At 50.6% G+C, this 27,201-nt stretch overlaps 1 protein-coding gene across 2 annotated transcripts; it reads right to left on the bottom strand.

Annotated features, from left to right (window-relative positions):
* SELPLG (selectin P ligand) lies at positions 1-27,115 on the bottom strand. 2 transcript variants are annotated; one of them, XM_022550890.3, is made up of 2 exons: positions 13,551-27,115; positions 1-2,663 (listed from the first exon to the last, which is right to left on the bottom strand). In XM_022550890.3, exon 2 carries the CDS (start codon positions 2,656-2,658, stop codon positions 1,306-1,308), a length of 1,353 nt encoding a protein of 450 aa, XP_022406598.1. In that variant the 5' UTR covers positions 2,659-2,663; positions 13,551-27,115; the 3' UTR covers positions 1-1,305. The 2 variants fall into 2 exon arrangements, with proteins under 2 accessions (XP_022406598.1, XP_022406597.2); XM_022550889.3 differs by lacking the exon at positions 13,551-27,115 and adding an exon at positions 6,161-6,597.
* Between the last annotated feature and the right edge of the window lie 86 nt (positions 27,116-27,201).

Raw genomic sequence — 27,201 nt, 5'->3', positions numbered from 1 at the left:
TTCAGCCAAACACATTCATTTATGACACAGAGTCAATCGCTGCATTCATGCCATGATGACAGAGTCAAGAAGCCTGCCAAACCCGAGATATTTATGGTCTGGCCCTTTAAGAAAAAGTTTACTGGCCCCCAACTCTACATGACAGGTGGTCAGTTGTAGGAAGGCCTTGTAGGGTGTAGCCAGGCTCCCCCTGTGAGGAGGGGCCGCTGGGTGTTAACGGGAGATGGGCCCCATGTGGAACAGAGGGGTCAGGGTGGGCTTCTGCGGAGGATGGCGTTGATGTTTAGAGGGGTATCTGGCTGAGATTTGGCGGGGGAATCAAATTCCGTAGGCTTGAACTGGGTCACGGGAGGTGCTGAATAAAGTGGTTCCTGAGGCCAGCACCCTCTGTCCTCCAACAGCCTGAACCCCACCTCCCAGCTGCCCAAGGGTACAGCAAGATGCCTCCTGAAGTAACCGCAACAGCCCGTACACGGGTCTTCCTGAGGGGCCTGGGGCTGGGCGTGAACAGCAAAGGACCAACTCTCCACCTGAAGGAGGCACCTTGGTACCTTGAAGAGTTCGTTCAGCCATCGCTTGTTTACCAAACATTTACTGAGTGTCTGTGCTCTCCCGGGCCCCGAGCTGGGCCCTGGGAGACTTCGGGGAACAAGGCAGAGCCCACCCTAAAACAAGGCCACAGGGGGAGGCGAGGGAGGGCGGGACAGGGGTCACTCTGTCATCAGATGGAAGTTCATTGGTCCACAAAGTCCCAAAGAAGCCTGTAGCCTTGGGCTTTCCAAGCCTGCCCAGCCGTCACATGCCCAGCCCTCACCCCGGGCTCCTGGGAGAGATACCCCAAACCGGGAGTGACAGGAAATGAACTCAGGAATGGTGTAACCCCCCCAAAAGTGCCCCCTTCCTGTGCAGTGACCATGGCCACCAGAAGAAAGTGGCAGTGGGGGTGTGGGCAGGGAACCCAGAGTCCTCCTGGGCACATGGGGATGAGATTCCAGCAGCCGTGGGAGGCATTAGAGGGGGCCAAGAACACATGGGAGAAAAAAAAAAAAAGAACACATGGGAGGCAGGGAGGTGGAGGCGGCCTCTCCAGCCTCCACTGGAGGCTCCGTTTGCCAGGCCTGCTTTGGTGCCTGGACCTTGACTGCTCTCAGTCCCGTGTAGGGCGGCCAGGGTTCCCACCCTAAACATTCCCATCCCCAGGCGGCTCCAAGGAAGCCCGGACCCATGGCATAGAGCCTGGGTATGGGTGGCGGCCCAGCGAGGCCGCTTGGGGGGCTGGTCCTGCTCAGGCAGCCTGGCCGGGAGCTAAGGGAGGAAGCTGTGCAGGGTGAGGTCATCCCCCTCGCGGTCCTCCCCAGACCCCGCCTTCAGGCCCTGGCTCTTGGCCTTGGGCAGGCCCCCGTTGGCCATGGCAGCTGGCCCCTCACCCCCCTCGGGCAGCAGGGATGAGATGCAGACCATCTCGGTGGGGGAGTAATTGCGCACGGGGTACAGGTGGTTCTTGCGGGACAGGCGGATGGCCAGCACCACGGTGCATACGAGGAAGATGGTGGCCACCAGGGCCAGGATGAGGATGGCCAGCAGACACTGCTTCACCGAGCTGGGGTCAAGCAGGCCCTCTGTGGAGCTTGGGGCCACAGAGCTCCGGGGGAAAAGACTCTGACCATTTTTCCATTTGTAGATCAAGTTATCAGATGAATTGCCAACTGCCACAATGGTGCTCTTGGGAGGGTCAGAGGGCACAGCGAGGGCTGTGGTTAGGCCCCTTGTGGTAGCAGGTCTTGTGGGCAGGGTCTTCACAGTGGCTGGATCTGTGGGCAGGGCCCCTGTGGTAGTGGGCTCCATGGAAAGAACTGCTGTAGTGGCCAGTTCCGTGGACAGGGCCTCTATGACTGTGGGTCCCATGAACAGGGCCTCTGTGGCAGTGGATTCTGTGGACAGGGTCTCCGTGGTAGTGGGTTCTGTGGACAGGGTCTCCGTGGCAGTGGGTTCTGTGGACAGGGCCCCTGTGGCAGTGGATTCTGTGGACAGGCCCCCCATGGCAGTGGATTCTGTGGACAGGGCCCCTGTGGACAGGGCCTCCATGGCTGTGCGTTCTGTGGCCGGTGCCATTGTGCTTGCTGGCTCCGTGGGCAGGGTCTCTGTGGACAGAGCCTCTGTGGCTGCAGGTTCTGTGGCCAGTGCCGCTCTGCCTGCTGGCCCTGTGGACAGGGCCTCCACTGCAGCTGATTCTGTGGATGGAACCTCCATGATGGGAGGGATTACAGTGACTGGTTCTTTGGTCAGAGTGACCAGTATGACCAGTTCCATGCTCACATTCCCAGTGGCTGCCCCTCTTGCATCCAGGACAGCAGGGTCCCTTGTGGCCACCTCGAGAGTGGTTGGCTCAGGTGTTAAAGGCCCTGCAGACTCTCTCTGCTCCAATGTTCCCATCACAGGCAGAAGCTTGGGGGCCTCGGTGCTATAGTTAAGCATTTCTGGAGGGTCCGTCTGTATGTCATAGTCATATATGTCGGAGTCGTCCTCATCCACTTCTCTCCGGCCACGGACAAGCAGGGGGCCTGGGGCCTCCTTGGCTCCATCCTCCCAGGTCTCCCACAGCTGGAGGCTGCTTCCAGGGCCCAGCAGGGCCAGGAGCAATAGGAGTTTCAGAAACATGGCACCTGGAGGGGGATACGGACAGAGGGATGTCAGGATAGCTGTACCCCTGGACCTGCCAAGCACCCTCGACGGCCACAGCTGGGAGCTCATCTGGCCTGGGGCATCCTTGTGATCCAGCACATGCCTGGTGCACAGAAGACCCTCAGCAAATAGCAGCTATTATTACTTACCAACATCAATGAATCCGTCTGGGGGGTAGCCCTTCAACTCCCTCTACATGGTGCATAGAAATGCGTTTGCCTCCTTATTTTTATTAAAACTTTTTATTTGTGGGCAAGACAATCTACTGGGGTGCGGAAAGATAATATTAGATCTTCTAGTTATATTAACTTTGATGTCACTTCTTAATTTCTATTTTTGTGTACATTTATAATATATTATGAGTGCAGTGGTACTTGTATACAATTAATAAATAGGCCAATGTTCCTATATCATCCACTGATGGGGTCCATGAGCAAGTTTGGTGGCTGCAGGTTTGCAGGATAAAGCTGTTCATTTGGCCCTTTGAGGCTTCTCAGAGTCCGATCCTGACTCTTCTCTCCACATCATTCTGTTCCACTTTTCCTTATCTTGGCTCCCATCCCACACAGCCCTGTCCTGTCCCTCAGATTCTCAGTTTTCTCATCCTTTATTGGTGTCTTGGCTTGGCCCAGTTCCCTTTGGCTGGGTCCTCACTTACATGATGGGGATGACAGCACCTATCTGGAGACTATTGTGAGGATAACATGAGGTGATACCTGCAAAGCCCTTAGCACTTTGCTCCCATCTCCAGCTCCCACAAAGGGCAGCTACTTCAGTTCTTTCAGTAAATCTATCCCATAAGTCCTCAAGGGCCCAGAGCCATCAACTGCTCTATCTGGGGCCAGGAGATAAACTCAAATCTTTTCTGAAGAGGCTGTCCTCAGCGAGTTGACAGTCATCTCATTTGCCTGTGAGTAGGGAGGGCCACTGTCCATCCTGGTATCACCCCTCAGCCTCCCGAACAGGTAGCCAGAAAGGGCAGTGCCTTTCCCTTTGGACATCTCATTGATCTTTCTACTTGGCCTTGTGAACGCTCACGCCCTCTGGATTTCCCTCTCTCCCCTTACGCTCCCCCTGGCACTGGCTGGTATCTGTGGGATTCAAACTCTTGCAGCTGAGACTCCTGTGGTGACCAACAGCTGTGTTCTGGGGCAGGATTCATATATCACTCGATTCCCTGACATAACACCCTTCAGCAATATGCAGTCCCAGGCACAGTGTCTGGGGCAGAGCCTGGATAATTTCCAGTACCTTTCCTTGTTTGTTTTTTTAATTGGAGTATAGTTGATTTAAATGTTGTGTTAGTTTCAGGTGTACAGCAAGGTGATTCAAGTATACATGTATTGATACATATATCTATTCTTTTTCAAATTCTTTTCCAGTTATTCAATAGCCTTCCTTGCACTTCATGTAATTCGGGGCAGAGAGCAATTGTTCATCATTCTTTGAGTGACTGTAACTCACTCATGGATCCCTCAGCTTCTAGGCTCAATCCAACCTCTCACATGTTAGTTAGAATTATGATGGTTTCTAAAATGCCAGCCTGATTTTATCTTAAAATAATTTCTTAAACCAAACTTAATGATATTTGCACCAGACACATCTGGCTCTCACAGTTGTCCTCACTTTACTGAGGGGGGATGAGACTCAGAGAGGTAGAGCAACTTGCCCAAAGCCACACAGCTGCCGAGTGCCAGAGATCAGATTCGAAGCCAGCGAGGACTCAGGAAGGCTTTGTGGAGAGACCTGATCTAGTTGGAGGGGCAGAAGGAGCAAAGGCTTGGAAAACAGCTTAGCTTGATGGGTTTGTGGCTGCTATTGGGGACCCAGCTGGGGAATGGAGGGCAAAGTAAGAATAAGGAGGACCTTGAAGGCCGTATCACCCAGAAAGGTCAGCCCCCTCTGTACTGGGTGCTATGAAGGGCACAAGATTGAGGGCACAGATTTTGGGGTCTAACAAAATGATGTTCAAGTCCCAGCTCTGTCCATTACAAGAGGAATGACTTTGACCCAGATCTTTGCCTTTCTGAGCCTCAGTTTTATCTGTAAAATGGGAAAAACAAACACTACCCATCTCACAGGGCTGTTGGGAGAATGCAATGAGATGACGGATTCAAAGGTTCTAGGCTCACAGTAGGTGCTTAATAAGTGTGTTATACACACACACACACACACACACGCACGCACACACACTCTTTGCCTCTGAACTTGCCTTTGGGAGGCAGACTGTTTTGCACAGGGGGTCGAGTTCCTTCTTGGGGGAAGAGAATATGGCCTAACCTTGGCCCCACTTTCCGGCAGGTGGGGGACTTTAGGAATAAGCCACCAGCTCTGGGACATATTTCATAACTTGAAGACTCACACCCACCACCCCCACTTGGGCAGTTCTCGGTTCCTGGAAGGCAGAGCCCTCAGTCACTTCCTGGAAGCAGAGAGGGAGAAACAAAAACAGAAGATGCAACCCACCAGTTCCTGGGTCAGGGAGGTAACTGGGTGAGTCAGGGAGGCTGGGAGGGTACTATGGAAGGGACCAGGTTGTGTTCCCCAATGTGGGCTCTCCCCTTGCACCCATCCCCACAGTCCCCTGCACACAGAGGCAGCCTGGGGTGGAGGAGAGACCACTTATCCGCTGTGTAACCTGAGCAGATCGCTTCACCAAGTGTGAGCCTCAGTTTCCTCATCTGTAAAATGGGCGATACTGTCTCAAAGATGAGAATGGAATGAGATGCTGTAGGGAAGATCCCCTGATGCTGGCATCCAGCAGGGGCGCTGTGGACAGAGGAGCAGAGGAGAGGGGGGCCTCCAACTCAGGGAGAGTACAGAGATGGCGACCTCCCTACCTCCCTACATTAGGGAAGCAGTTAAGGAAGCTGCAAAGACCTGTGTGAGAGCAGAGACCTCCCCGCCTCTTTGGGATGCAACCGTGAGCACTGGGGAAACCAGCATCTCCCTGCCTGGGCCTGTCTAGGGCGACCAGCTTATCCCAGACATCCGCAGTGTTAGCACTGAAAATCCCTCGTCCCAGTCAGTCTCAGGCAATCCAGGTGCCTAGTACCTGCCATACTGTGGGCTTCAAGGGGAAGGGACCAGGGACACAGCAGCGTCTAGCCAGGCCGTGGCTGGGCAGGCTTCAGCCCATGTGACTGAAACCCACATGGCTCCCAGAGGCTCTGTGGCTCCAAAGAGGCACGCAGTTAACAAGGAGAGGAGCAGAGCGTAAGCACTGTGTATGGCAGGTAGGATAATAACTTTAATCTTTGCTAAAACACATTTATGATACATTATAAAACCCCCACTGCGGATGGATCATTTCAGTATCTCATCATCTGGGGGCCTCATTCATCTTCACTCCAGCACTGGCTGCTATGGTTCCCGTTACACAGATTAGGGAAGCAAGGCTCAGGGCAGTGAGGTCACTTCCTTCAGGCCCCACCTTTCACCTCTTCTCTCCTCTGATGGCAGGAAAACAGTCACTTACCACAGGAGTGGGGTGGGCAGGGCTCAGAGAGAGGCGCAAGGAGATGCCACATCCTATTTTTCTTGTTGCTTGCTTAACGGAGGAGGTCAGACACTGCCCGTTTCGTCTTCACCCGAAACCGGGGTGCTTCTGCCCCAAGCCCCACCCAGGCTGTGTGGAGGAGCGAGCTGCCAGGGGCCACACCCCAGCTCCGGAGACCACGCCACATGGCTGCCCTGGACCACTCAGGAAAGGTGCTTGTAGGACTCAAGAAGCTTGGGACCTCCCATTTGGAATCCTGAATCCCAGGAGTCCCAGCGTTCAAGAGCTTGAAATCTCAGGATCCAAAAGACTGAGCGTCTCAGGGTGTGGGTTGAGCAGCCTCGAGAGAGGGGATCCAGCGGGGGCCCAAGTGTCCCCCCAGATCGCAGCACAGGTCTGAGTCCTGCTGCACTGGACATGTAACCCAGCAGGACCCTGTGGGGCCTTCCCAGGACAGACCCCTCCCCCATATGCCCTGCTTTAGCTCCTCCCTGAAGTACCTAGATAACAGTATCTGATGCACATTTCCTGAGTTGTTTTACAAATGCTAACCACCACCACCCCCTACCCGCCCCACCACTCCCCCCCCCCCCGCCCCGCCAGATGGAAGAAATTAACTACTTGATGACCCCAGACCTGGCGCATGAGGATTGATAATGTTAACCCCTGTGATGCCACCCTGTTACCTCACCATCAACCAATCAGAGAATTGTGCACGAGCTGATCACAGTCCCTGGAACTCCCCTCCCTCACCTGGCGTTTAAAACTGCTTTGCTAAAACTCATCGGAGAGTTTGGGCTTTTTGAGCACTAGCTGTCCTAGACTCCTTGTCTGGAGCCCTGCAAAAAACGCTGCACTTTCCTTCACCACAACATGGTGTCAGTAGATTGGCTTTACTGCACACAAGCGAGCAGACCCCAGTTTTGGTTTGGTAACAGACAGGACCTGGCCCAGCTCAGAATCAAATCCAGTAACAAACCAGATCCAGTCCCAGCCCTGTGGCTTACAAGCTGTGTGATCTTGGGCAACTGAACACACCTCTCTGAGCCACAGGTTCTTCACTTGGAACACAAGATACCAGAAGCGCCTACACTTTGTGGGGTTGTTATGTGTTAAAGTGAGCTGATCCAGGTTGAGCGTTTAGCACAAAGTAAGTGCTCAATAAAGGCCAGGTGTTGTCATTGTCATTCTGCATGTAAGGCCACATCCCTGAAAAATCTACAACCCTGGGACAGCTTTGACACACTTCTGACCTTGTCACTCAGAGAGAGCTGGGGCCAGGAGCCCCAGAAACCTGTCTGCACAGTAAGTCCTGGGTGCCATACACAGCCTTGGTCTCCTCTGGTTTGTGTATCAAGTGTAGACAATGTGCTGGACACTGTTCTAAGAGCTATGCGTGAACTATTAGCTCACTTGGGCCCCACAGCCTCCTCGTATTAACCCCACATGAAAGATGGGAAACTGAGGCCCACTTGGTGCTTACAGTCACATGGCCAGTAAGAGAAGGAGCAGGAACTTAAACCTGGTTGGTCTTGCTCCAGAGCCCACCTCATAGTCACAGCTCTGTACCACCTGTGAACATGACCTGGCCATTCTCCGGAGCCAAAGCAAATGCTGCCTCCTCCAAGAAGCCTTCCCAGATTGCCCAGGCATCATTAGTCCAGTTGTTTAAACCATTTTTTAAAAATGTTTGTTTACTTTCAAAACATTCATTCCCATCAGCTCATAAACACTAAGAGGACAGGAACCACAGACATCTTACGGCTCACGCTACACGCCCAGGGCTTAGCAGACGGGCAAGTGCTTGGTGGGCGCTGTGACATTGGCCCACTGGAGCACAGGCACTGTGGCTGCCCTATGCCCCCACCAGACCACAAGTCTCCACAGGATCCCTGGCCCCCACAGGCCTGGCATCCTGGGGGCTCATTAAAGGCGTGTTGCAGGAGTGGACACAGGAGTGAGGCTGGGCAACAGGCATACAGTTGCACAGGACGTGCCACCTGCAGGAGTTTGGCCTCACATTTGTCATCCTGCACTTCCCAACCTTTTCTAATCAATTACCCCAGCCCTATCAAGGAGCCTTTCCAGACATTACTTTTCCTAATTACCACCTGCCCCCATGAAATTTTAATACTGCAGATATATCTGTTGAATGTTCTGTGACCCTTTACAGGGACACAAACCATAGTGATAGCTAAGATTTCTTTTGCCTTCCCTCCCACCCTCCAAAAAACCCAACTCTCAACTGTCGTACCTAAATTTGCTAGCCTGGTACGGAGGAAGTGAGGTCCTTTCACCAATGAATTCACTGAGACTTACACCTGGTTTTAGTTTAACAACTGACAACTTTCAGGGGATATCTGTCTGTCTGTAGACAGATGGACCAACACACAGACACAGAGAAGAACAAGCCCAACTCCATCTTGTATTTCTGTCTTTAAAAGATGGGGAATATTTCAACTATCCCTAAAGAGTGTCCTCTGGGGATTACAGCTATGAGCCCATGAGTAAGAGGAAGATGATATTTTATTGTAACAGTGTGTGGCCACAGTACCTGTTAGGATCTAAGGAATGGTGGCCTTTGAACGGCTCTCTAAATTACAATACAATCCTGAAATTAGAGCTATTCTGTGAAGAAGCAGGGAAGAATGATAAAATCCCCTACATGCAAGCATTTGTGCTATTACATCAGGATGAGAAAAAGTCAGACAGTTGTCGCCTTACGGTATAAAGGCTTGAAAAGAAACCCGAGGCAAGAGCTGTCACACAGGAAGAAAAGGAAGGGAACAAGAATGAGGATACATTGCTTCAAACCTTAAACGCTCTCCTGGCTGAGCTGGGTCCCAGCCACTCCAGCCACTATGCCAGTACCTCCACCTCTTCCACTGCCTCCCATTCTTCTTGCTCCAGCCCCAGTTCCCAACCCCAGGGCTCAAGTAGTGGTCAGACTGGCTCCCTCTCCTTATAGGGATCAATTATTTTCCTGGGCACAGGGACCTTATCTGGTATCACCATCTAAGACCCAACAGGGCACCCAGTTTGGACTGGGAGCCATCCCAGAGCAGGGCAATTATCCCGTAGGGGGGCATAAATGAAAATGGCCACCTGGCTGGGTTTCTGTGGATGCACAGTCCCTTGTCAACCCTGGACTTGTTTAATTGGACAATCCTCCTTATAGGGAGAATCCTTTCCGAATGACAGAATTGTTTGCTTCCATTTTTGCCACCCATCACCCTTCCTGGACAGACATACACATTCTTCTCAACATGATCCTTACAGGAGACGAAAGGAGAATGGTCACTGATAAGGCCAGGGAAGAAGCGTACCAGCTCCACCTAATGGACCCAAATGGTACACCCAAAGCCCACCTGGCAGCACCCACAGTTGAACCAAATTGGGATCCTCAGTGAGGCAGCAATGCCCTTTTTAGAGCACTGCCCTAAGTGCATCTTGGCAGGGCTTCGAAAAGGGGTCCCCAAACAAAAGAGTTTGAAAATATTCAAGAAATTCAGCACAAATCAAATGAAGATCACTCTGAATTTTTGGAAAGGATTTATCAGATCTACAGACATTATACTGATGCCAATCCCAAGGGCCCTAAAAATACTAGAAAGATAAACATGAACTTTATCAGGCAAAGTGCCCCAGATATCAGGAGATACCCAGACAGAAAGTTACAAAAATTAGATGGTGCATTTGGAATGAATCTTTCTCAGTTGGTAGACTTTGCTTTTAAGGTATTCAAGAGCAGAGAACATAAACAGAAAAAGAAGGCACAAGGTGAAATGTACTTTTCTAATTGTTGCATTGGATCCCTGGAAGACAGGAGGCTCTGAGAAAGATAAGCCAGCACTAGGTAAAGAACAATGCACTTGTTGTAAAGAGAAAGGACACTGAGAGAGAGAGAATGCCTGCAATTAAAGAACAAGAGGGCTAAAGACGTGGAAGCAACATACATGTCCAACAACAGATGAATAGATAAAGAAGATGTGGTGTATATATATATATATATATATATATATATATATATATATATATATATAATGGAATACTACTCAGCCCTAAAAAGAACCAAATAATACCATTTGCAGCAACATGGATGAAATTATAGATTATCATATGAAGTGAAGTAAGCCGGAGAAAGACAAATATCATATGATATCATTTATTTGTGGAATCTCAAAAACAAGATACAAAATAACTTATTTACAAAACAAAAATAGACCCACAGACATAGAAAACAAATTTATGGTTACCAAAGGGGAAAGGCGTGGGGGAGGGATAAATTAAGATTTTGGGATTAACATATTCACACTACTATAAATAAAATAGATAAACAAGAACCTATTGTAGAGCACAGGGAGCTATACTCACTATTTTGTAATAACCTATAAGGGAAAAGAATCTGAAAAAGAATAGATATAAATATATGTATAACTGAGTCACTGTGTTGTATACCTGAAACTAACACAACATTGTAAATCAACTATACTTCGATTAAAAAAAAATTGTTTTTTTAAAGGAGGGCTAAAAAAGGAAAGGAGTGGGGCCTCTCAGATGTAGAAAGGGAAGAATGTTTAGATGATGAATGAAGAGACCCAGGGGCTCCTCTGGATTTATGACACTCAATTCAAATATCCCCACAGGAGCCCCAGGTAAAATTGACAGTGGGAAGAAAACTGATTGACTTTCTGGTAGACACAGGGGCAACGTATTCCATGCTAAGCACTAAGTTGGCACAGAGAACATCCCAGTCTACCCCAGTCACTGGGGTATCAGGGGAAGTACAGAGCTGACAATTTATTTCAAACCATTGGAGTGTCAATTAGGAGATCTGATATTAAAACGTAGTTTCTTGTACATGCCTGAATGCCCTATCCCCAACCTGGGCCAAGATTGCCTCTGTAAACTGAATGCTCAAGTGACTTTTTCACCAGGACAACTTGATATCAGAGTCCCACCAGAACATGCTTTAACACCTACAGAGGGCTCTCCTAGAAAATTCAGAAAAACAGACAGAACTTGATCCCCCTGAGGTCTACAGAAAGGTAAGATGAGAAGTGTGGGCTGATGGTGCCCCAGGAAAGGCAAATTATTCCTCAGTTTGGATTGCCTAACGCCAAAGTGACAATGGGCTTGCTTTTGTCTACAAGTATAACCCAACAGGTATCATATTGATTGGAAACTACTCATTTACCTTGGGATAAGGCCTTGCCAGTCGCCCTGCGACAGATTAGAGCGGCTCCCAGAAGCAAGCTTAAATTAAGCCCTTTTGAAATATTGGATGGTAGGCCATTATAGGTGTCTGCCCAGGCAGGAGAATCTGTAGCCAATAGGTCTGCAGACTTGGACTTGCAAGCCATCAGAAGATCTTAAGTTGCTGTTAAGATCCTACCAGCCTCCTACCAGATAAGTAACAATGACTTTACTCTCCCATTTCACTTGTACTTGTTGGAAAGGAAATGCTTTAATAAAGCTATCTGTTTGGCCAACAGGGGAAATATGCAAAGACAGCTCAGGGCAGAGCAGCCTAGGTGCCCTCATCCCAAGTGCTGGAGTTTATATATATGTTCAAGTGCTTGTCTAAGTGTTGTGACAGGGCCATAAAAAGGGGGAGCAGTACCCTCATAATGCAAACTGCTTATACCCAGCCTAGGACTCGGGAATACTACCAGTTCCAAGTTGATAAATTCCATTCCACCATCACCCCCTCCTTACCCCCGTTCAGCAGGAAGTAGCCAGAGTGGTCGTCGCCCCTTATCCTGCAAGATTGTGGAATGGACATTGACAGTAGGGAATTGTAACAGAGAAGAACAAGCCTGACTCCATGTTGGATCTATTCCTTTAGCTCTAACCTTTGTGCTCTGTTGCCTCTGCTTAGTCCTACTGGCTCTGCACCTTTGTAAAAGAATGTCATCTATAGCTTGAAATATTCCCGGGCTTGACCTTTAAAGGTATAACACTTTTCCATTCATATGGAGATTAAAAAGTTGCAGAACAGAAAATAACAATTGTCTTGTTGGAGGTTTACAGGAACATTGCAGCCAGAACTATGTGGACAGCTGCAAGAACAAAGGATTCCAGCACCGAGAAGTTTGCAACAACCAGCCACACCCCCTCCCCTTTTAGTATACAAGAAGCCTGAATTCTAACTCAGGTAAGAAGGTTCTTTGGGACACTAGTGGGCCATCTTCTCAGTCTGCTGGCTTTCCAAATAAAGTCACTATTCCTTGCCCCAACACCTTGTCTCTTGATTTAGTGGCCTATCCTGCATCAAGAAGTACAACAGGTAACAATCCTATTTCCTTCTAGCCAGAGGCCACCCCCACTGTCTTCCTGCTCCAGCTCAGCAAAGGAGACTGAGAGACAGAGGCCTTGGCTCTTTGTGGGCTCCACGAGGGTCCTGCAGCCAGATGGGGCCACCACAAGTCCAAGCTCGGCCACCTCCCAGCCATGCTGCCATGGGCTGCTGCTTCCCCCCTCTGAGCCTTGGTTTTCTCATTTGTAAAAAGGGGGCAGGGTTCTCAGATGATTCCCTGGCCCCTCTGAAGGCCTAGGTTCCCAGGGAATGCTCAGCCTGGCATCCCAGCCCATTCCACTGAGTTTCAATCTCCCCTGTCTGCCGGCCAAGCCCAGTGAGGGAGGCATCTACCATGTAGGGTGTGGCCTGCCCGGGGGCCGGGGAGCCACCTCCTGAGGAAAAAAGAATTCCAGGAGACCAGAGCCTGCCTGCCCTGATCCTTGTCTATGGGCGTGTGTGTGTGTGTGTGTGTGTGTGTGTGTGTGTGTAAGGGGACACTGCTTTAGCTACCAGCCCCCCACCATTCTCTTTTATGCCCCTAAAGCACCCCAGATACAAAAGTAATAGGAGTATTCTAATCATTATTATTTTCTCCTTTGCTAGCAGTAGTATCTTAAAACTAATATTTTAATAATTTGCTGTGGACAAGCATCATTTTCTCAATCCTATAAGAATGTGAAGAACACAGTTTGGAAACACTATTTTTATGGATCCATAGCCTGAGCAAATCCCTTCACCTCTCTGGGCTTTGGCTTCCCAACCATGAAAGAAGGAGTAGGATGATTTTTAGGGAAATGCTCCTGATTTCTCCAGTTTTTTGAATTCAGAGTAGCCCCTAAACCGGCAGCTGCTGGCAAACCTGACAGGAAAGGCAGAGCAGGATCCGGAAGAAACAGCAGAATAAGGCTACCAACTCCAGGCAGACCTCAATCCCGAGTGCCCAGGGCTTTGGGGTGTCCTTTCCAGGGGCTGCCCCCCAGCCCGCCCTTGGCTGTCAGGCAGGCCTGCTGGTCCCTGGAGACCCTGCCACCCAGCCACTCCCTGTGGTTTTTGCAAGCTGGCACTTACCGTGCTCAGCAGAGCACGAGATGGCTGCCTCGTGGGCCCAGGAGAAGCGGCTTCTCTGCTTTAGTAACAAGGACCCAGCCTGTGCTGCCAAGCACGGCTGTGGCACCTCTGCTGTGGCCTCAGACCGCTCCAACCCCCAACGGCCGTGTGTAAAAGAAGGAAGCAAAAGTGTGGTTACTCAAGGCCACGTGACGGCCCACACCTCCTTGTTTGTTGCAGCTTTGGGGACGTTGATCGAGCTTGGGTGTGTAGTAGGAGAAAGGGCCCTGCTGAGCCCGAGGCCACTCTTGGGTTCCTGTAACCATGAAAACACCTAGAACCACATGGAAACTTGCAGGGGAGGGGTAGTTGGTGGGGGAGGGGGGCGGCCCAAGCTGAGAAATGCCACAGCAAGAAATGCCACAGCACTACTCCACGGGGATGGGGTGTGGAGGTGAGAGGGCACCCATCCTGGAAGGGAGGGAGTGACCAGATGCAAAGGAGGATGGTGGGGAAGCCAGCAAGTAAACAGGTAAACAGACCGTTAGGACACAGTGTGGTCACGTCACCCCGGGGTGAGCCAGGGAGGGGCCCCTAACCCACCCTGGGTCGGGGGGGGAGTTGTCAGGAGACTCTTCCAAGGAGAAGTGGCCCTTGAGATGACAAGCAGGGGTGGGCTGGGCGGGCAGCCCAGGAGGAAAGCAGCAGCCCAAGGAGAGCGTAGAGCAGGAGCCAAGGCTGGGAGGCCTGAGAACGCACAGACTCTCAAGGAAGCCAAGGAGGAAGGGCTGTCTCCCAGGGTCTGGCCAGTGGCTTTGTACAAGGTGGGGCTCAGGACACATGCAGAGAGAGGTTCACATCCTGCCTTGCACACAGGTTGTTTTAAACTGAAAATCAGAGCCCCAGTGGGTTGTTCACATGACAGAACCTTGATCACTTTAGGAAGCTACAGCTGGAAGGGGCCCAAAACTCAGTCTGTACAGACAGGGAAGCTGAAGGCCCCAAAGAGGAAGGGAGACACTCAGAGCTTCCCGCTCCTCCCCAGCAGGTGGGGGAGTAGCCAGCCCTCCGGGGCAGGGGCTGAGAAACTCTGAAAGCCTTACCCAGGAGAGGAAGGCCACTCCCCGACCATAAGCATTCCAGGTACGTCTCTTCTAGCCTGGGTTCACAAGCACTTTGGGGGCGGGACAGTCTCTCTGCTAGGATCTGCCCTGGATGTCCACCCCGAATCCCAGCGCATCCTGAACAACAGCCCATCACCAGACCCACAGGTGTGAAGCCGATGGCAAGATCCCTAAGATGCAGCGGTCAAGGAGAGCGAGCGGACCAGGAATCAGGGACCTGTGTGACCCTGGGGTGACTTCCCCCCATCCAGGTCCCAGTTCTCTATCTATAAAATAGGAAACCTCCAAAGATGGAAGGTCCTCCAAGAACTGGGGAGGATGCTGATGACCAAGTCAGAGGGGCACGAGGGCGGCTCTGACAGGAACTTCCAGCGGGCCAATCGCCCACCTGTCGGGGTGGAGAGGGGAACAGCCATGACTTTGCAGCAGGCAAGACCCAGACTGTCTGGGCTGACAGTCTACACAGTAGAGCGTGACTGACCATCCCGGCCCGCCTGGGACTGAGTGGGCTCCTGGGATATGGGACTTCCAGTACTAAAACTGGGTCAGCTCCAGGCAAAGTGGGATGAGTTGGTTGTCCTAGAGCAGGGACCAGCCCCTCCCAGGCCACAGGGCCAGGGGACCTGATCATTTGTTCTATTCTGAATGGGGTATCAGAGGTTGTTAGCTTCACCTGCGGCACTGGGGTGGGGTACTGGCCAGGGGGTCCAGAGCAAGCAGATGCAGAGCCCCCCAGCTCCCAGATGCCTCCTTTCCTCCCTGACCCCCATGCAGCTACAAGCTGCTTCTCAGAAGATTTGGGCACAGCCTGGGGAAAAGTTAATTCTGCCACTGTCCAGCCGCCAGTCCCTTATGCCCCTGTGAGCTGTGAGAACCAGCCAGGAGCAGTGCCCTGGAAGGGACCACTCTCAAGATCAGGGGCCTCGTAACTGGCCTTTTACAAGCTGCGTGACCTAGGCAAGTCACTTCTCTGGAGCCTCAGTTTCCTCCCCTGCAAAGCCTCGTAATACAAACGCTTAACATTTCCTTGGCCTCTGCTATGCGCCAGACACTGTGCATCTATCCTCTCGTAGGCTCACGGCAGCCTTTGGAGGTGGGGATGCTGAGGCTCAGAGCAAGGCTGTGCCTTTCTCAAGATCACACAGAGTCAGCGGCAGAGTCCGGGGAGACAGAGAAAAGCCCCCAAACCTCCACCCCTGGCCTGGGATCGTGCTGGCTGAGTATTTGAGTGCTGGTGAATCTTCTCTATACCAGCAAGTGCTCTATGTAAGGGGGAAGGCAATAACTTAGCAGCAGGTAAAGCTATGTCAAGGGAAGACTTGTGCTGCTAAATCTGCCTTGTAGAGGAGGAAATATCGCTAAGAGGATACTGGTTCTCGGTGCCTGTGCGAAGACCATGAAAGCACAGCACACCTCGTGGCACATAAACACCTGTAAGATGCAAGCATTCAAAGTGAGCAGGTTTCCACTTCCACAAACGGAACCCAGAAAAGTACTCCAGAATGCCTTCAAAGATTGAAGCAATGGTATTCCACCTAAGAAACACTGGGAAGAAACATTCAAGTCCCACGCAATGGAAACCTGTCCCTTAATGGGATAAGACGCAGGTGTTAAAGTCCCATTTATGCTGAATGCTTGTAAAGCACTCACACCTTGTTAGGTGTAAAAGCAGGGGTCTAAGAATGTATAAACAGCATACTTTCAGGGGTGTGGGTGCTTAGAGGACGGACTGAAAAAAAAGCTTAGAGTGCCCTGTAAGCATGACAGTGGCCCTTTCTATTTTCCTTTTCTATAATTTTAAATAGAAAAATGTATATAATGATGTATATGTCAGCTTTATTATCAGGAAACAGATTTTAAATTCTACGAGGACTTTACAGATACCCTACATTTCAGGATGGCTAGACAATCTGCTGCTTTTGTCTGTTTCTAACCTTATGGGGTCTTTGGGGGACAGCTCCTCCCACCCCCTAAGCTTGTGTTTTTCGGGGCTGCCAGCCATGGTTTCCCAATGCCCCCCAGCCACAGCGATGGGACCAACGATATCACTTCTCCAAATGCTCCTCAGCCTGACTACGGAAGATCTCCGTGGAAGATTCTCTGGAGGGGTTTAAGGAACCTGCTCATATCACAGACTAAACTCTCAAGAGAACAATGCATTCCCTAGAATAGAATCAGGGAGCTTTTTCTGTAAAGGGCCAGAGAGCAAATCTTTTCACTTTTGTGGCTCTGTCAATAACTATTCAAGTCTGCAGTTGTAACATGGAAACAGCCGTGGTCCATATGTAAATGAATGAGCATGGCTGTGTCCCAACAAAATTTTATTTACAAAAACAGGTGGAATTCATTTACAAAAACAGGTGAATTTGTCCCACAGGCTGCAGTTTGCTGACCCCTGGCCTAGAAAAATGGGAGTCACTGGCTATGAGGAGAACCAGATTGGAAAAGGGACCCACCTGGTCCCCACTGATGGGCAGAAAGAAACACTGGTCCCCTTAAGACTACACTGCTGGCTTTCTCAGTGCAGGGCACATTTATTGAGCCCTGACAAGCGCCGGGCACTGGGATAAGCCACAAGCAGGACACACACTGTCCTTGCCCTCTTGGGGCCTTCAGGTTAGTGGTCAGGCCAAAAGCTACCAGGTAGGGCCACTGAATGCAGCCAGGTAGAAAACACAGCCCTAAGAATCAGGAGAATTGGGTCCTTGCTTCACATTTTCTATGTGGCTTTAGGGAATTCACTTGAGCTCTCTGAGGTTGGCTCATCTGGAAAATGGAGATTTGAATGCTTAGTGCAAAACAATGTAAGGACTCAGTTAAGGCCTGAGAGTAAACAGGTAGGGCTGCCAATATACGCAGAGGCCAACTGCCTCACCTCTTTGACTCCCTGAGTCCATTTACCCTAAAACTCAAGAGCAAAACCTGCCATAGGTTTCAGGACGCCATTCCTCAATGTTTAAGAGCAGAAGCCCCTTCTTTGCTCCAACTGCAGGAACTCTCTCCCTATGCAGGTTTCAATGGCTCCCCATTGTTTTTAGAATAAAGACTCAAATCACCAGCATGGCTGGCAATGCTTAACCACCCCCCTCACCCCTGGCCTCATCTCATTCACATGCCCCCTTGTTCTCTGCTCCGGCTCTTTTCTAGCTCCTTTTATGTTTCCCCCTGACACAGGGTCTTTGCATGCGCAGTTCCTTCTGCCTGGAGCAGTCTTTACTGGTCATCACCTGGGTAACCCCTCCTCACTCTTCAGACCCAGTTCATGTGCCCCCTCCTCAGGAAAAGCCTGTCCTGTCCACCCTGTCCCATTCTGCAATCTCAGAACCCTGTGCCCCTCTCCAATGTACATGGGATTATCTAATAAATGTCTATTTCCCCGGAAGCCCCAGGAGAAAACCATGTCTGTTTTGTTCACTGTGGCATCTCCTGGGCCAAGCACAGAGCCTGGCACATAGGAATAAACACTGCTAACATTTATCAGGTGCTCCTCTGTGCCAGAGAGTGTCCTAGGCTCTTGATATATGCTAATTTGTTTCATCGTCACAATTGCCCCACGAGGTAGGTACTATTAGTATTCCCATTTTATAGATGAGAAAAACCAAGGCCCAGAGAGATTTAAGTAATTTGCCTAAGGTCACACAGCTAGTTAGTGGCAGAACCAGGGTTTGATTACAGAGCCTGCATTCAATCAGATAAAAGGTTGTTGAATAAATATGTAAGTAATTCCAGCTTTTCCTGGCTGGCCCTGCCTGCGATGACTGGTCCAAGGGGATGCAATGCTCCCCACCACCCTCTAACCTGAAGTGAGCAGCTGGGGTGTGGAGCAGGAATTACAATCAGCAAAGCCAACGCGTGTTAAGTTCCTTTCTCTACCAGAGTCCAGTGGTGGGCTAGCCTGGGAACAAAGACCCATTTATGGGCCTTTTGGGAAAATGTGGTCCTGGGCATTAACTAAAGCCTGTTACTGCTGGAGCAGCCCCATCTTAAAGGGAACGGCGTGGCTCCTTGGGCCGCCAACTGGACGACGAAGGATTTGATATCCAAACAGTCCACAACCTCCTTATACTCGGACCCTCCCAGGTGATCATTTGTGCGCTAAATGCGGTCGTGCTTCCGTCAGCTGATGGGCGAAAGTGCTGCAGCTGCCACAGGGTGACGGTCACAGCCTCACGGTGGGCACCCAGTCCCAACGGCCTCACCACTGCCTGTACAGCTCTGCTTGTACAGGCCTATCTGGTTGTTGCTCCTTAGTCGTTTCTGGTTGTGGAGTGCAGTGGGAAACCGTCCTTATGAAACTTAATACCATAGAGACAAAGAGAGCAAGCATTAGGTGGCCAAAGCCAGCACAGCTTAGCTCCATCGTGGTATTCACCAGACATAAGCTGGTCAGTTATTGAGGAAAACGAGAAAAAACATACAAATAAAAAAACACTTGTGGACTTCTGGAAATATGTGGATAGGCAAGGACAGGCCAGGAGTAGCTGAGATCCAATCATCTTTGTAATTTGCTGGGGACCCGTGGGGCCCCTCCCTCACAAGATGTCCACTTCCTGTAGGACCCTATGCCCATTTCCCTGAAAATGGAAAAAACTGCAGGAAAACGGGGGTGGCGTCCCATAGAATCATGCCTGCCTTCCTAAGTGGCCATCATGCCTCCTAGGAAGCTGGGGCTCAGGGAAGGGCCCAGGTGGGCCAGACCGCAAAGCCTGTGGCTTCCTCTCAGACAAACAGGAGTCCAGCTGGCAGCGCAGCAGTTTTCAAATTTACCCACAGGACACTTTGTTCAAGTGAAAGCAAAGGTCTCATGAAACAGAGAACAGGGATATTCTAATAAAAGGCCCAGCCCTGGAGAGGCAGAGAGGAAGCAAACCCAAATGCCTGCCCTTCCCTTCTTCCTCCCCACACACCCTCTTTGACCCAAGGGAGGGCTCACAGGCTGCCACTGGTTCATTTGAATGTCCGAAGGGGAAACGGCCGCTTTGGGCGCCACCACAGCCAGGACGTCATTCTGTTAGGGGAACCAATGACCCAAACTGCCCTCCCTGGCAAGGCCCAACAGTAACCACTTGCATGAGTTACCTGGCAACAGGACCTCCTGGTGAGGAATGCAGAACTGACAAGCTACCACCAACCAGAAGAATTCGGGAAAGGTCAGGAGACGCCGGTCCATATGTCCCTACCAACCTCCCAGAATCCTTCTCGCTGGAATCTATCTTGGCTGAGTGACGCGTGTGCCACCGGGTAGGACCATGAGTCAGAATGATTGGCCAGAGACAACCCGGAAACTAACCCCATCACCATTAAACCCGAGACCGCGAGCCACGTGGCAGAGCAGTTCTCCTGGGTTCCCTCACCCTACTGCTCTCCACCTGGGCGTCCCTTCCCAATAAAGTCTCTTGCTTTGTCAGCACGTGTGCCTCCTCGGACAATTCATTTCTGACTGTCAGACAAGAGTCCACTCTTGGGCCCTGGAAGGGGTCCCCCTTCCTACAACAATTCCCCTCTCAAATGGGAACAGAACTTTGAGGAGTTCACATTCAGCCTGATTCTGGCTGCCTCTCAGGAGCTGGCTGCTGGGATGGGAGCCTGCAAAGTAAGCCAGTCCTCCAGAGTGGACAGGGACTCTCCAGGGCTCACTGGGTCAGCTTAGGGTGGACAGTGGCCGGCGCAGGGGCTGGTCCCAGACCTAGAAGGCCAGACGGCAGTCAAATCTGAAGTGCTCTAGACTCCATGAGTTTTCCAAGGAGCACAGCAGCTGAAGAAATCAATGTCTCCAAGGAGCCACCCCAAGCCTGGGCTTGGCCCTAAAGGTACAAAGATGAAGAACTCTGGACCTCAGAACTCAACGGGCTCTGATAAGGGAGACAGAGCTGCATGAGGCACGAGTTTTGGTTGCAGACAAACTCAACTCAAAGGTTGGCTTAGGTGGCAGTAGGATTCCTGGGGTAACTCACGCAGCAGGATCTCGGGCATGGACTTAGGGAGCAGAAGGGACCCAGAGCGCTTTCTCCATCACTGTGTACCTGTCCTGCCTGCTAGCTCCCTGCACCCCCAAATCCCAGGCCTTTGTAAAGGAGAACTCAGATTTGCCGGCACTGAAGGTGGCGGGCTCGCTGGTCCAGCCTGGGTGGACTGTGGTCAGGGGAGGGTCATAATCTGGAAGCAAAGCACTGTTGCCCAGATAATCCAATAGGTATCCCCATCTCAGATAATAACGTCTATATTTTCAATTCACTCATTCAACAAGTATTTATTAACACCATATGCCAGAATCTAGGAATAGCATAGTCAAGTTCCTGTCCTGTTCTCATTCAATTTGGGAGAGACAGAAACCCAATGAGTTGATAGAGCTGGTGGTGATAGGTGTTATGAGCCCTGCAGACACTGGGGGTGGGGGGAAGGATGGGTGGTCCAGAGAGGACAGCACATGTGAAAGCTCAGAGGTAGGAGGCCTTGTGACAAGGGGACATCAGGAGACGAGGTCAGGAAGTCGAGGGCCAGCCTCAACTTATTGGGAGGATCTTACAGCCCTTATTGAGTGGGATGAAAAGCCAATGGAGGGTTTTGGGCCTAAAAACAAGAGTCAGCCAACTTTTTCCTAAAGGGCCAGATTGTAAATATTTCAGGCTTTGTGACCACTGGGTTTCATCCTAACTACTCAACTCTGAGGGTGCAGAGTGAAAGCAGCCATAGGTGCTGCTCAAACAGATGGGCGTGGCTGTGTTCCAATAAAATTTATGGACACTAAAACTTGAATTTGACGTAATTTTTACTTGTCACTGGGTTTTTTTTCCAGCCATTTCAAAATGTAACAAAGCTCTTCTTAGCTTGTGGGCTGTACAGAAACTTTCAGTGGGCTGGATTTGGCCTGTGGGCCTTTGTTTACCCAACCCTGCCTTCATACCTTAAGAGGTTGCCCTGGCTGCTGTGTTGAGAACAGACTAAAGCAGGGGACAACAGGAAGCTTGGTTTGGAAGATGTGATGGTTAACTTTTACGTGTCAACTTGACTGGGCCACAGGGTACCTAGAAATTTGGTCAAGTACTATTCTGGGTGTGTCTGTGAAGATGTTTCTGGGTGGGATGAACATTTGAATTGGTGGACTGAGGAAAGCAGTGAGTGAGTGGGTGGGCCTCATCCAATCAGTGGAAGACCAGACTGGAACAGAAAGGCTCAGTAAGCAGGAACTCCTTGCCTGACTGCCTCTGAGCTTGGCTTTTTGCTGCCTTTGGACTCAAACTGAAACACTGGGTCTCCAGTTGGTTGACTGGAGATATGGGAACGTGGCCTCCGTAATCATGCGAGCCCATTCTTATAATGAATCTCTCACTATGTATATGGACACATCTTATTAGTTCCGTTTCTCTGGAGAACACAGTACAGAAGCAGCTCAGCTCATTTCACAGATGATGGGGGCATGAACTAGCAGGGTTACAGCAGCGGTGTGAGAAGTAGCTGGAATATGGATGTATTTTGAAGCTGGAGCCAACACGAGTGGCTGAGAGGAGACAGGAACCAGGTGGGAGGGAGGAAGGGGCAAGTCAAGGGGGCTCTCCTAGGGGAAGCTGAAGAGCTAGAGATAAGAGGGGAACCACCTGTGTCTCTCTCAGAGATCTTGACAGATTCTGTTCTAGAAAACATCACTCTGGAAGCAAAAAAGGGAACAGGTGGGCAGAGGTAGAGGAACCAGTTACAAGGCTGTTCAAACAATAGTCTGGTCACTCTACAAGGGGGGGTTTCTGGCAGGTGCCCAGATGCCCATATGGGATCTCCACCTTGCCGTCTTTTGTGACATTTTAATCCACTGCCCTGGTAGAAACTGGCCAGGGCAGTAAGAACTCGCTTGTCACTTTGGGAACTGCAGTTGAGAATGGCAGTACGTTAACCAGGAGGTGCTTTGTCTACCTTCTACAATCCAAATAGCGTCTTGGCACAGAAATGAACCTGCAACAACTTTCTATTATGTATGGGGCAACTTCCCAGTTCTCAGACCTTGTCGCTTAGAGCTCCAAAGCTTGGATTTTGTTGCTGAAACCCTGAAGGTTGATTTCTCGACCTTCAGGGAACTGAGCTTCCGTCCAAACAATGTTTCCTGGCTGGGCCACTTGGTCACTGGCTCCACTCCAATTTTCTGCAGGCCCCTTAAAATCTCGTATTTCCTCAGTGAATGCCAAGATGAATGGAACCATGGTGGGGAGGGGTGGTTTAGAAATGAGTAATGAGAAGATAGCAGGGCTGTGAAGAAGGTGAAGGCTGCCCTGCCCCCTCAGCTGCTGTAGCACCTCAGGGGCCCCGGGACTCTGTGCGTGACCCGTTCACACTGTGATCGGTCTGCATCACCTGGACTAGTTGGCCGTGAAGGTGGGGAAGGTACTAACTTTATGTTTGAAGCCCTCAAGCAGAGCACCCGACACCAGGCCAGCTCCTTGCTCTTCCCCTTTCAGACACTGATGACTGTCCGTTTCTTTCAACCCAAAGCTTTCCCTATACCCACAGCTGTCTGCCGGGCCTTTGTCTGAATCGTTTCTCTCCAGGGCTGCTCCAAACCCACCACATCATCCTTTCCAAAAATATTCATTGAGTCTTTCAGATCAGCATGAGGAAGCCTCCATTAAAACAACAACAACAAAAAACTCAGCACCTAGTGATTTTGGTAGCAGAAGAGATCCGTCCACTTGCTTTTCAACTGCTTCCCAACCTCCTGAGCTGAGTGCTTCAGTGGATTAACTTCCGGTCTGACCCGGCTCCCCGGGAAACTGGACCAGCACTGCTCTCCCCTCACGGAAGCTGGGTTCCTCCCCCCAACACTCCCTGCCCCCCATTCATGAACTCAGGCTCTGAAAATCAGCTTTCTCACCCAGTTTCATTTCCATGCAGTAACGTGAAACTACACTGAATCTCAAAGAGCCCACCAGCCTCTCTCAATTCACCTTCCTCAAGGTTGCAACCCCCATCTACCAAACTTGGCAGCCACCTGACCCCTGAGGATCTTTGGACCTGGAGTAATTTCTCTCCCTCCACTTTTCCATTCCAGGAACTTGCCCCAAGCACACTATGACCAGCGTCTCCTAGCAAACTCCTTCCACTTCTAAGTTTGTGTTAAACCAGTTGCTGGTGGACTAAATTCCTGGGGGCGGGACAAAGAACACTGCTATCTGCACGTCAAGACCCTCTCGGACTTAAAACTGGACACACTCCACCAGGGAGGTGAAACCATCCCATTCAAACAGAGGCGGCAGCTGGGACTCGGATTAAGCATACTAAAATATATTATCCCATATTGTATTGGTTGGAAACATATTTCCCGGTTTCCGTGGCCTTTGCTTTTTGGACATATTGAATATGTAATTCGATTTTTACGCAGCCAACCTATCTTTTCCCTTGTGATTTATTCTATTGCCAGTCTGAAGTCTAGATAAAAAGGGACTTATTTTTACTTTTAAATTTGAAAACAAAACTACTGACCCCATTAAGCACGGACACTGGTGTTGCTGGGAGGCACTAAGGAGTCCCTGCCCCCAGAGCGACTTTAATGTCCCACCACTTCCTTCCCCACCACTGACTTACGATGCCTGCTTTAAGGTACTATTAATTTCTCACTCATACATTACTTTTAATAACTTCTTTCTGGGAATAAAGATATTTATAGGAAATTTAGAAATTCAGAAAAAATCCAATTAATGAAAAATTACCCACAACTGCTACCCTACATAGCAACATTTGTGGTCTTTACCCTACACAGAAATATTCATTATTATCAATATAGGCACATATCCCTAAAAGGGTTTGTCAAAAACAATCTACTCCGGGGTGGTTAATAACTGAGCCACCGTCTGCTGGACTAATTTTCACTCGTCCAGTTCCCAAACATGCCTCCCGCTACTGTCCTTGGGACAAAATTCCCAGAGGTGAAAATCCTGGGCTAACAGGCAAGAACGTCGAAAACTCCTGATCTACCCTGTCAACCTGCCCTCGGCAAGAGTACCAATTTACACACGCTCCCTCCAGCAGTGGAGGAAAAATCATTTTTCATGTGAAAAAGGAACAAAGGGCACTGTGCAGCTGCCCACCTGCAGAAGGAGAGGTGTGTGTCCTTGACCGTCTCGGGTCTGTGACCCAACGATGGCTTTAGGACGTGGGAATGTGCTATCAGCAGAAAGGGAAGGGCTGCTTCGAGTTAACTGATTCTGAAGAGCCAACCAAAATTCTTCTGGACACAGAACACCAAGTACAGCAAGGGAACTAGGCTTTAAAAAATGGAAGTTCTCCCTCGACGGGGCCTGGCTGTCTGTCTGGGGCTAACGTGGTAACCCTGGGTCTTCTGGCAAAGGAGCAAGGCGGCCAAGGTGAGAAACCAGTCGGTCGTAAACGCCCCACACCACGCATCTGCCCCCTGACTGGGGGCACCGAGGGGCTGCAGACGGAAACAGCCGACTTCCACTTCCTGCAACCACAGACGGGCTGACAACGACCCTGGCCGCCGTTCTCCTCACAGACTACAGCAACTTCAGGAAGAGGGTGTTTGAGGACGGGAGGCTTTGTGCCAAGTAGTCATCATAGTGACATTTAGAAAAACCAAATGGAGGGAAATTCTTTGCTACCATCACTGAGATGTCATGGGACAATGTTTCAGTGCAAAAAGGGAAGAGGAGAGAGGGCCAAGAAATTCAAGTGACCTTGAAAACCTTCTGCTGGAATAAAAAGCACAGCTAAGCCAGGAGTACTGGGCTTCCTACTGAAGAAAGAGCTGCTTTCCAAGGCCCCCATTCCCAGGGAATCAGCTTGTCGTGGGACCCATGGTGGCCGCGCAGTGGGCTCCTTGGGTGGCCAGACGTGGCTATTCTTCTCACTTGAACTCTACGCAAGTCTCATCCCTCCTTCACAATTCGGGGCTCATCCAGACTAGGCTATCTGCCCCAGATCCGCCCCTGGCAGAGGCTGGAGGCAGGATAGACCCCACTCCACCTGCGGAACCTGGGGCCCACCCACATGTGCCCCGTACTTACCCCCTGAGAGGGTGGTTCCACCGAGTCAGAGACGCTGGGTCAGGCAGCAAGCTGCGTGCTGCCTCAAAGACAGTGGGCGTGCGAAATAAACACGGACACCGTTTGGTAACCAATGATTTTTTTTTTTTTATCTTTGAAAATGGAAGCAAGTGTTTTGACAGAATACGATGGCCGCTCTATAAGAGCCGATCTAGGAGTAATTCACTGGTTTTCCTCCGGGATAGCACGGATTTAAAAAAAAAAAAGGCAAAACAGGAAAAATAATCCACAGAGCTTGAGGCGCCCACTGAGACTGGCAGGGAGTCCGTCCATTAAATAAGCCTACACTACACACTAAGATCAGGATAACTCGCCCTCACCCTCCTCTTCTCTCCGAACCGCATTCCCTACGGTGTTTCACCGCCATCAAAAATTTTGTTCACTTAATTAATTGGGTGTCTGAACCTTAGAACACTTCTGAATCTTAAAAATGAAGGTCCTCAGCAGATTATGTTGATAAAGAAACACATACAGGTTTGAATATAAATCACTGTTATTGTTTTCTTAACACCTCATTATCCACTTTAATATTTAAAACACACACGCACGCACACACAAAACCACACCAAACATTCAGATGCCCTGAAACCATGGAGACGGCAATCCTACGACTGGTAAAGAACACGGTACCTTCTTCTCTATTCAAACACGAGGATGGCTTGACCATGCAGCCCAACCCACCGACGCCACGCTCTGCCTCAGCCTGGGTCCCTGAGCACAGACGCTTCCAGCCAGTCCCAAACCGTCCCCACGCCAGCAAGAGCACGTGCAAGCGTCCCCGCCGTGGTCCTAATGCTTGACACGATTCCCGTTCCACCACAGGCACTCAGCCCTTCCAAAGCAGAGGCTCTTTAAATCTTGTTCCTCAAGCACGCACTCTGAGAAAATGGAAATGGAGAGACGTCCCAGCTAACCCGGGAGTGGGGCAGGCCATGGGAGATCAGTGTCTGGCCGAGGGCTGGGTAGTCTCTGTGCTCGGATCCAGCCACGGTGCAGCTGCAGGGGGGTGCGGGGGAGTTCGTGAAGAGGGTGCGCAGGGACCAGCTGCACCATCAAAGCTACAGCAGACGTCTGCTTCCTTCTCGGCCCTCCTCCCCAGTCTCAATATCAATATTCAACAGCACCCTCTGGCCTCAGCTTAGCAGAATGCAGTTAGCACCGAAAGGCAGGAGGAGGGAGGGACGGCCAAGGGAGCCCTGAGAGAGGGGGCTGCATACAGGAGGGAGAAGAAAGGGCAGGAGCTGCAGGGGTGTGGGGGACCTGTCTAGCACAGCAAGGGGGCAGCACGGGACACGCGGGAAAGCAGAGGATCATGTGGGGCGAACGCTTCCCTCCAGGTTCCCTAGTCTGTCTCACCCCATCCCAGGGTACTCGGGAGCCAGGCCAGCTGCTGAAAGGGACAAGAAGGAACACCCCACAGCACATGTGGCTCCTCGTCCTGGACACCCTTGTCAAGTACTGACCAAAACCTGGAACATGACGTTAAAGTGATGAAGATAATAG

This window comes from Delphinapterus leucas, chromosome 14 (assembly GCF_059928025.1).
Source record: "Delphinapterus leucas isolate spDelLeu-1000000601 "Yukka" chromosome 14, BTC_Dleu_Yukka2, whole genome shotgun sequence".
Lineage (NCBI taxonomy): Eukaryota > Metazoa > Chordata > Mammalia > Artiodactyla > Monodontidae > Delphinapterus > Delphinapterus leucas.
Note: the sequence above shows the minus strand (reverse complement) of the source record. Positions and strands in the feature narration are given on the sequence as shown.